This window comes from Trichoplax adhaerens, genomic scaffold (genome assembly GCF_000150275.1).
Source record: "Trichoplax adhaerens TRIADscaffold_9 genomic scaffold, whole genome shotgun sequence".
NCBI classification, from domain to species: Eukaryota; Metazoa; Placozoa; class Uniplacotomia; order Trichoplacea; family Trichoplacidae; genus Trichoplax; species Trichoplax adhaerens.
The window spans coordinates 190,791-201,716 of NW_002060951.1; the positions used below are offsets into that span (position 1 = coordinate 190,791).

The 10,926-nt window shown below is 29.7% G+C and overlaps 1 protein-coding gene across 1 annotated transcript in view; it reads right to left on the minus strand.

Annotated features, from left to right (window-relative positions):
* Positions 1 to 8,583: 8,583 nt before the first annotated feature.
* TRIADDRAFT_58808 (uncharacterized protein) overlaps positions 8,584 to 10,926 on the minus strand; it is a gene marked incomplete at both ends in the record, with an annotated part of 3,381 nt that continues 1,038 nt past the window's right edge. The window contains 7 exons of the mRNA XM_002115018.1: positions 8,584 to 8,665; positions 9,452 to 9,538; positions 9,616 to 9,770; positions 9,888 to 9,980; positions 10,214 to 10,317; positions 10,395 to 10,473; positions 10,624 to 10,697. Of these exons, the coding sequence (XP_002115054.1) occupies positions 8,584 to 8,665; positions 9,452 to 9,538; positions 9,616 to 9,770; positions 9,888 to 9,980; positions 10,214 to 10,317; positions 10,395 to 10,473; positions 10,624 to 10,697 (674 nt within the window). The remainder of the gene's footprint in view (positions 8,666 to 9,451; positions 9,539 to 9,615; positions 9,771 to 9,887; positions 9,981 to 10,213; positions 10,318 to 10,394; positions 10,474 to 10,623; positions 10,698 to 10,926) is intronic.

Consider the following 10,926-nt stretch of genomic DNA (forward strand, 5'->3'; position numbering starts at 1 on the left):
AGAATGCTGCAGGATTGAACTCTGATTTTACCTAATTTTATACCAAATAATTTATAATCTATTGCTTGGATACGCTATAATACATGAGTAGTTAACAACATTCTGAAGTAGGAGCAGCAGGCATAGAAGTCCTCTATCAAAGATTGTTTTTAATATGAATAATCCTTCGTAGTACTAAGAATATGACTTATCTTTCTCTCTCTATATATATATAAAACAGGGTCTTATTCGTCTATATCGATGCCAAATAATCAACTTGAGGGATAAAGTCCAAAATATAGAACTATCATTAGCTAAAGAAGTTGCTAATGTCAGTCATTTGCAATCGATTGTTGATGAAAATGCAAAGAATAAGCGTTCTGAAAGCCGACAAAGTGATGATACTTCTAAAATGGAAGAAATGAAAGAACATATTAAAAAACTAGATCAAGAAAATGTTAGTAATTTTTATTAGCTTAGAGATAATCTAACTCACAGTAAAAATTAAGAAATAGTAAATCTATTAACTATAACACATTTGACAGTAGTGAATCTGTTAATAATCGCTATATTACATGCTACTGATTTGCAAAAAATGTTTCAATTTTAATTTTACTATGTCAATCTCGAAATTTTGAAATAATATATCACGGTGTATATCTGTTATCCAGCTGCAGCTGCATGATCAAGTAGAAAAACTTACCGGTAAATTAGATCGCATGCAATCCAGGTATAATGAAGTTTTGAGAGCTAAATCTGTTATATCGTCGCAGTTAATGAAAAAGGATGAAGAAAAGAATAAGGTTAGGCATTAAATTATACAGCAAAAAATACAACGACAAGATTTCTACTATTTGCTAAATTTATTTTCTGAGTAAACTACTAACTGCAAATATAAACTTTACTTGGAACAATGCAATGTGTAACGTAGTTTAAATACAAAGAAGCTGTTGATTAATGTCCTGTAGCAGAGATTTCAGGTGTAAAATCAAGTACCAATCAAAACATTATCCGATATAACCTTGATAATTATTAAATCTATACTCGCTCCGGCAGAGATTCTTATGCTTCAATGCCAAACTTTCTTGAATAATTTACACGCGATATTAGGCAATTTGTTATTCAGTAACTTTATCTTTACTTTTAATAACACTTCATCATTAACCTTTAAACTTTATTTAACGTAAAGTATGCTTACTTTTATTATGAGTTACAATAATTTTCATTTTATAATCTTAAGTTTACTTTAGACAGTACACATACTCATACAGTAACAGTCAATCGATAAATAACACTTATTAATTAATCAATAATACAGATTTATCAAGCATTAATCGATACTAGGATAGAAGTAACCAATTTAAACGACCAAAAGGAAATAGAAGGATCTGCTGACAAGAAAATTCGTATCAATGAGTTACAAAATAAGTTAACGGATCAAACAACCAAAGCCGACAGGCTAGATAGAGAACTGCGTCATATTAAGCAAGAATTAAATCAAATAAAAGATGAACGAGAAGAATTAATAGACGAATATCGAACATTAAAAGCAAATTATCTTACTAAAGAAGCCAATGGGAGGTTAACTGAAGTAAGTAAAGACTTATATAATATTATTCATTTAAAAAGTAAGACTTTGTTTTAAATGATGCTAATTAGTCTTTAACTAGTTTAGAAAGCGTTATTTAAAATTGAATCTGATACTTCTATTTAAAATAGCCCGAGAAAGTAAAAATTAAAGAACTACAAGAAAAAGATAGAACTCTAGAAAAAAGGGTCAATTAAATTTAAAATTGTTAAAGTCTAATTATTGACTATGAAGCAATAAGAAATGCTCAACTAATTTATTAATATTTCCTATCACGATATAGGTTCGTCAGTCCTATGAGAAAACTATTGAGAAAATGCAAGATGAATACGAGGAAGATACTAGGATACTAAATCAAAAAATGTATGTAAGAGTAGCTGTTGAATATTTATATAGTTTTAAGATTAATAACTAAATCGTGGATAAATGTCTACTGCGAAATCATATAGGTATTCAATTATGATGGTTTTACATAAAAATTCTGTAACATATTTTTCATGAGATATTATAGAATATCAATACTTATAAGAAGTATCTTTCTATTCAACCTATAAAACACTTACGAATGACAGGAAAATAAAATCTATATTACACGATATTGTTGATTTCAGTCTGAGCTTAGAAAGGGAATTAAGTCAGATTAAAAGAGATGTCGCACCCAATAATTCTCATGAAAAGGATAATCACAAGGACAATACTGTTATCGATTCCTCTGATATTGATGGCGACTCTAAAGATTATCAGCAGACTAAGGTAACTTAATGCAGCATATAAATGCTTTAACATCTACAAGACAAAAAAGTATAGATTGGCAATCATTTCTTTATTTTTATAATCATTTTGGCTCTATGCAATTAAATCTTTATTCTCGCGTTTACATTTCATAAGTATCGTAAAATAACTAGAACTATTTCGAAGAAAAATCAGAAATAACCTCCTACTATATTACACGATTTATTTCGTATAGCGTACTTTTTAACTATTAATGAAATGAAATTTGGTCATTTCAGGAGTGGATTGAACTAAAAAATCAACAAGAAGAATTACTTGCGAATAATCATCGTCTGAAAATTAAATTAGAAGAAGCAGAGCAAGAATATCGACAGCAACTAGCAAAATATGCTGATAATATAGCAGTTAGTCAATACTATTTTGGACAGTGTAATGTAAAATTAATGATTAATCTCAGTTATGAATAGTAAATTTCTCTCACTTGGACTAATCTCCTTCACCTAGAAATTAAGCAAGCGTTTAGACGAAGAAAATGGCAATCAAGCATCTTCAGCGACACTGAAAAATCACGTTGATCGAACTGTTAGTAAATTAGTTGAATCGTATGAAAAACAAGAAAGAGAGGCTAAACAGCACATAACCAATTTAAAGCAACAGTTAATTCGTGCCAACGACAAAAACCGACAATTACATATAGCTTACAAGTAAGCCAGTACATCTAGATAGATTTTTCTATCAATCTGCAGACTAAAATAATCTACGATATACTCGTATTTATAATCTCAGTTTTACTCTTTATAATGCAGATGGATCCCTATAATATACTGCAGTTTGGCAGTCATTTGCATCACGCCAGCTTATAATTAATTCTAAAACTTGCTTCTATCAATTAGAGCTGCCAAAAATTCACTGAAACAAAATGATTTGCCAAATGATCTCCCACAATTGGATGAAGAACAATATGCTGTACGTTAGAAAAGTCTTTTGATCTGTATAAATTACCTTTAGTACAGCTTGACTGGTGTCACAAAACAGCTTTGTAATAAAATAACGTAATGTACGATCAATAAGTCAATTCCTTGAATCACGTATCAAGGAACGATATCTGCTCTATCAGAAACACTTTTGCTCTACTAGCAGACTACACAAAGACTGAAACGCCTCGTATTTTACGTTAAACACTAAGTTTGAGAATTCTCTTTATTGCACGATATACTGCTTTTATATACTACTCCTCAATAGTTCATGAGTCATAGTTAATACAATTAACCTCGGAATCATTTACTGAATTAGATATTAAGTTTAGCTACTGCTCCCTTAATGCAGACAACAGTATTTAAGAATATAGACATGTAATGACTAATGCAGAATAGTCAGATTACGATATGTTCTATCACGGAACATTTCCATGATAATTTACAATCTACCATAAGTAAATTACAATCACAAGGATTCGAACTGTAAGTAGATGATTTGCATTCCCTATTATAACTATTAATTTCAGTATGTGTATAAGTGTCGCTGTCATAGAAAGTCAGTGCTATATTAAAACACAGTATATCCAAATTAGAAGTTAACTAAATAAGGATAGTCTAACAGAATTATCCTAACATAGATATTTCTACTGTAATACAGTATTTAACACTGTAACAACTGGTGATTAAAATTTTCGTACATCTGCCGTACCAGTATAACTATACTCGTGCAATTTTAAAATATCAGAAATACAAATATTTTAACTTATACCTTAATAAATTATTGCCTTAGATTATACTGATGACTATATTAATACTGCTATTATTTAGCCCTATGAAATAAGGCTACTGACCCTCAGCTAGAGCATATCATGAAAGTTTGGATGTACTGTAATGATATCTCTTACCAATTTTGTAGATGTTTATCAACATATTATCAACATAATTATTGATCCAATTAATATTTTTAGTTGATTTATATTATGATACACAAGCATTCAGGTTTAAATTATCAGTCAATATTAAAATTAACATAATTTATATATAAGCAATGCAAATATCTACGATCACATATTTTATAAATCTTAATAAGTTAGATAGTTCAGTCCATAGTGTTATTTAAGATTAATCGGTGTTTATCTGTATATTTTACCGGCTGTAAAGCTACAGTAATAATATATTCTGCAAGTCTTTGTACAAGGTAATTCATAAATTGAATTTCATATATTGTCGATCCTAGGTTTCTCCAGTTCCAGAAAGAGACGAAAATGATTCATTCGTTGGGTAAACTAGTAATCAATTAATATTTCACTGTAGAAGTGTGAAGTAGGATGATAGGCAATAGATTGATGACGATGCTAGGACATTTAATAAGTCTTAGTCAATAACTTTTTCCATACCAATAGGCCAGGTTATTATGTAGAAGAAAGCTATTGGAACCTATTGAAAGAGCAAATTCACATTTTTACATCAACTGTCCTAACCGATCTAGAAAAAGAACGAGCAACCTTGCTATCGAAATATACTGTCGCCTCTGAAGAAGTTGAGCAATGTCATCAATACATTGAAACTCAATTAATCAAGTTAGTTAGCAGATATTTGAATACTTCTGTAGCTTTCTAGTAAAATAAATGTGCAATGTCCATTTCATTCTTTTACTATCAAAGTACTGCTACGTCTCCAGGCAGAAAGAAGCAAATATCATAGCAATCGTCTTTAAACATATTGCTGATGATATAACTTACCATAATTAAGATATAGTAAGTTACTGAAATTTATATTTTATTTTAATTACGGTACATTTTCAGATATCAGAAAGAAATTTTAAGGCTAAGGAAATTGATTAATGATTCTGGTGGTAACTCTGGATCGATAAAAGATTTTAATGAAACTCCTCGTCCACCAGGATATAGATCTAACCGCCAAGTTAATCCTCATAGCCAAAAGAAACGGAATTTGTCTCCATCAACAACCAACTATGATAGCTAATCTATAGTAAATAAATCTAAAATATCAAAACTTCAGAGTAAATCTTTAACAACAATACCCTGCAATTAACTTTTAGCTGAACAATATAGAATTTTAATAATACGATTAAGCTATTCAGCAATGAGAATCAATAAAATTTAAAATTTTAAATGTTTATGCAAGATTCTGACCAAATTTTTGATCAAAAAATTGGCTGATAAAAGAATTATTTCTTGTATCATTACAACTATGTCTACTATAGCTTTCGTTTATCTACTTAAGCTAACTTCGATAAATCATTCTATAGTAATTTATTTAAATACATTTATTTAGAAATAGGATGAAATCGCTATTACGATCTTTATTGCTTATTGAATGCTTTTTACATAATATATGTTAAATAAAATAATCCATACACTAATTTTAGTCTAGTCGGCTTCTAGAAAAATATTTTATAATATAAATATACGCGTGCTTATCAACATGTATTTTACTAACACATTTGAGCTTTATAACAAAAATTACTAGAATTGAAAAACGATTAGAATTATTAGAATAAATGTTTTGATGTCAGATACTGGCTATAAATATGTTGGCGCTTGTCACGGTACGAACTACCGTGAAGAAATAGATATCTAAATTTGGTTAATATAATATAATGATATTATATTACAACTAGTTACTTACAATAGGAATTACTCTAATTATAAATGTGTTACAGTAAATTTAATGCTGTGCTGTAATGTGCTCTGAAATGATTCTGTGAATGGACATATTGTAGTCCGACTGTGAAAAATTAGTTAGTAGATGTTCTCACCCAAGTATTTTTATAAGATGACTTGTGAATGTTAGCTGCTGTAGAAGGGTATATAAGCCCGTCAGATATCTGAATAAAGCAGTTCTCAATTGTATAGTTGTTTTAACGTAGAATTAAAGGCGTCTAAATTCTTGTGAGGTAGTTAAGGGATACTGAATCCCAGAGACTATAGTAATTTAGAGATTTGTTTTACGTTATCCTTGTCACGAAGCTGGTTTGTGACAGCGCTACTTATAGAAGTTATTACAAAATTTTGTTTAAAAATCTATTGGAATTGTAGGAAATGATTGTATTATTTGAGTGATAAACATGTTATTCAACCTGTTAGAATTTTACTAGAAATTCGTACATTAGATCTATAGACTGTCCTTTTATAGCAGTTTTTGGTTACTTCATGCTGTAATTAGCCACATCTAACTCAAAGTAGCTAAGAAGAATCCAATAAAATATAGCAACGCGTTAATCTTTTAAAATTATTACTTTTAGCAGTGTTTTATAGACTTCAGAACTTGTTTTATTAACAAATTTACTAATATAGGCATATATTACGGTCAAATTTACCCAATCGATTTTTATATTCTTAGAAATTTATCAACTTGCGAAGCTCAAAAATCCAGCAGCAAATCTCAAATATATAATCTGTCATTTTCTGAATCTATCGTTTCTCAAATGGTAAATAAATTTGCCAAATACCACTAAAGTAGAGATTGAAGCGTATCAAAATACATGCACCTCAGGATTCTTTTAAATTATTTGTATTATCAATACGCTTTAGTTCCAATGGATCCACAATATATATGGTAGACAACGTATTGCTATTACGCTAGTACACACCATGCAAGTTCTAAATATAATGATAGTACCTTTACTCTGGTGTTCACTTGAAAATAAATAAGCAGTTCATCTTCCTATTATTTACCAGTACAATATTCAATTAACCTAGCACTCGATAATTAAGCTCGACAGAGACACTCATACAATTATTAATAGATGATACAATATATATTTAATACATAAATGAGCGCAATAATTTTCAATATCACGTGGCTAAAGGATTATTCGATCTATTTAGACCAGAATAAACTCGTAACATCAGTTTAAATCTGAAAATTTCAGATATGGCTAATGTAAGGTATTGATTTGTAATTACAGTCGCAGTAAATTTTCAACAATTTCAATCTAGCTCAATACTAAATTGATTCATTTTAGTAGCTATAATGCAAGTTTCAGGGTAAAAATTGACTTCTATTTAGTATGTTGCATCTTTTTATTATGGCAATACGACTATCAAATAGATAAATGGATATACTATAGCGGAAGATCTCATATAAACTAGCACTGGCTATAAGATTAATCTTAAAACTGAAATGAAGACTCTACAATAGGGTAGAAATTTCATTTCCAGAATAGGATATAAATTTATGCGTTAATTAAATCGATTCTATCACCAGATAAAGCGCATAAGTTATAAAATTTTTGAAGTATCGACTTCAACTTGACAATTACATTTTTCGCTATTTCTACATGTCATATCGACGATTAGTGCCTTGACTTTGAAGTAGATGACAGAATACAGTCAAGCATATGATGATAAAGTCATTAACCCTTTAACTAAGGCTAAGTTCAAATATGACCGCAACTTAATGATCGCAATCAATAAAATTAGGTTAAACCGGTATCCAACAGGCTCATCATAAATTTTAATTAATCGATTATTTTCAAGTATGAGTATATGATAATCGATTTATATTCAATTAATTTTGAGCTCAAACAATCTTACTAAATGGGTTATTGATGTAAAAATTACAACTGGTATTTGTTTCCATCAAATAAGTGTTATAACTCTATGCTCTTCAGGTTATACTTTTTGCCGGTACCAAATGGATTATTATTCTGTTGATAATAATCATCAGCAACGTATCTTCATGAAATGGACTATTTATGTGAAAATAACATTAGAACTATTGATCATTATTTGTTAGCATGACTAGATTAGTATTCAATTTTCAACTAATTTAATTAAACTATATTGTATTGAAAGTAAATTTCGATTCATGTTCCAATATCACCAATAAAGCTGAGCTCCAACTTATCTAATTCCAATAATATTTGAATGATGATAGTATATTAGTCCATTGATTAGCATATTTGATCCTTTAAAATATCGAATAAAGTTGTTTTAATCTACTAACTAGTATGAACTATAACCAAGATTGATCCTGGAAGATAGATTAATTTATCAGGTCAACGTATGATACGGCTTCCACGATTGTATCATCGAAAACTTAAGAGGTAAAACTGAATAATTTTGCTACTGTACTATCCTAAACAAATTCATCACTAGAAGATTGTCAGATGGATAGTAAATATCGATTGCTTTGGTTATATCCAGCTTGAGTTAGTGGTACGGTATGAATTTTCTAAATTAAAATTTTAATCATTTGAAATGGATGTGGATAAATCTATATGGGTTTAATGTCTTGATAGCTGCCAACAGGATAAAAAAGGTCATTAAACTATTATTTTTAATGATTTTGTACCACGTTAGGACGACAGGAGATAAAATATAAAGCATTATCTAACAAGTATTCGTCCCAAGTTAGTATCCTAGAAAAATTAGTTGAAGAGAAATCAATGTTAATAAATAATTACAGTTAGGATGGTATAATACCATCAAGGGGAATGACCGATTCCTCGGATTGACCGTAACAGTAAAACATTAATTTTATCATCATTTGACAAGAATAAGAAATCAGATGCTCGAACTTAACATAATTAGAGCACTCGAAAATAATTTTATCATGCATGACGTAGAATAGTGCACTATTGATGCTAGAGGTCAAAATAGATACGTAACTCAGATATCAGGATATGGTTAGCTCATTATTCTTTGGTTGGTAGAGATAATGTCTATGTAAATACTACAACTGTTACCATGCTGGGATACATATAATTATAGATGGTCCGCTGTAAACTTTGTTACTAATAATTTGAATAATCGCAAAATAAGGTGTAATGTTATCATGCTGATTGAAGCTGTATATATACTATAAAGAGTATAAAAAGTAGACAACTGTAGATTATTTAGTAGTTCTGTCTATGAGTCTTTGTAGTGGTTGTATTCGAGCTAAAGTAGAGCTATTTGTAGATTATCTTACTACAAAGGTCTAATAAAGTTCTAATTTTCAACAAATATTGGAATTTCATGAGCGGTTTTTATCACAATATGTTTATAATATTTGAAGATCTTAATGGAAAATAATCAATAATGAGAATATTAAAACAGTTTTCATTAAGCTGAAAACTAGAATAACTCTAGAAATGATTCTAAAAGTAATAAATAATAGTTAAAATCAACCACAATAGATACAAATAAGTAATTAAAATTCTTACCCATTTCTATCAGAATCACCCAGCATCAAGTAATGAATATGATATTCAACATGGCCGGGTAACTCCTGCTCCACCTTATCTACATTCCTAAATGATCATATCATGGTATAGGATCAGAATTTTAGTTGATATTAAATTATATAAAATGATCGAGACAGATTTACCAGTATTGCTTTCCTAATAGTTTAGAAAACCAATGTGAGAAAGTCCTTTTAGCTTCAACAACTGTAATGACACCATCTTTATCGAGATCAATGGTTTGGAATGCATCTCGGGCACGCTCAACTTCTCGATTAGTTAACATGGATAGCAAGAATTCCTAATATTTATCCAAAAAAGACATTTGTAATCATTGATAAACAATGGAACTATAAATAGACGACGTTATATTAATGATTACCAGAACTAGAAATCTCATATTGTCTTATGGACTAACCTTATCTCGTTTTGCTAATTTCTTAACAGCTTCAGCATTAAGAAATTCCCACCAATCCAAAGTACCAGATGAATTCTTATCCATCAATCGAAACTATAATAAATTATTAGCAAGACGAATCTAATTATCTGCAATCAAACAAGCAAACTAAAATAATTGAAACTTTATACGTGTATCAACAATCCATGAAGTAGAAAGTAGTAGCATTTACGGATTTAACCAATTCTCTAATTGATGGGATTTACTGTAAAAGCTGTAAAACTTGAATTATATTGCTTTTTAAGCCTCTTCTACATTACTATTTATTTTACTTAATAGTGAATTACTTTTTCCTGATGATATTTCTCTTCTACTTCTGTCCATTTCTCTCTTTCTTTCTCGTATTGCGCTTTAGTTGCTTTCATATACTCTTCCAAAGTTACCGTGGAGTCTAGTTTATTGAGCATTAATTGAGAACAGTCTCAAATCTGTCTGATAATCTATACAAGCGCTTTAACTTTGAAATACCTTGATCAATATCCAGTTGCTGAAAGTGATCAATCAATTCCTGCATCTCATCCTCTTCAAGCAAGAAATGGATATTCTCCTAAAGAGGAATTTTTGATTGAAAATAGCTCAAAAATAAATTTAATTAGGGGAGTAAAAATAACCAATGGTGCCAAATTTTATCCTTCCTGTCTAGAAAAACTTGATAACTAATAACTGATCGAGAATTAAGAGACATTATAAAACTTACACATTTCGGACAACTCCAGCGAAAATTTTTGGCATTATATAATAATTCTGGAGTAGCTCCTTCTTTGCATTCTCCTAGTTTATTTAAGCATTGTTCGTGATAGACTCTTGTACATATCCGACACGGATATAATTCACTGTTGGCAACATTGTACACATTGCATACGGCACATGAAGTATCTGCTAGAACCTATATCACATTTTTCATAAATAGGTGAGATAGATACCATAAAGCAGCGTTTCTGCAGACGATCATTTTCTAAAGTCAATTAATACAACATAGTGGACACTAGCGATCACACTA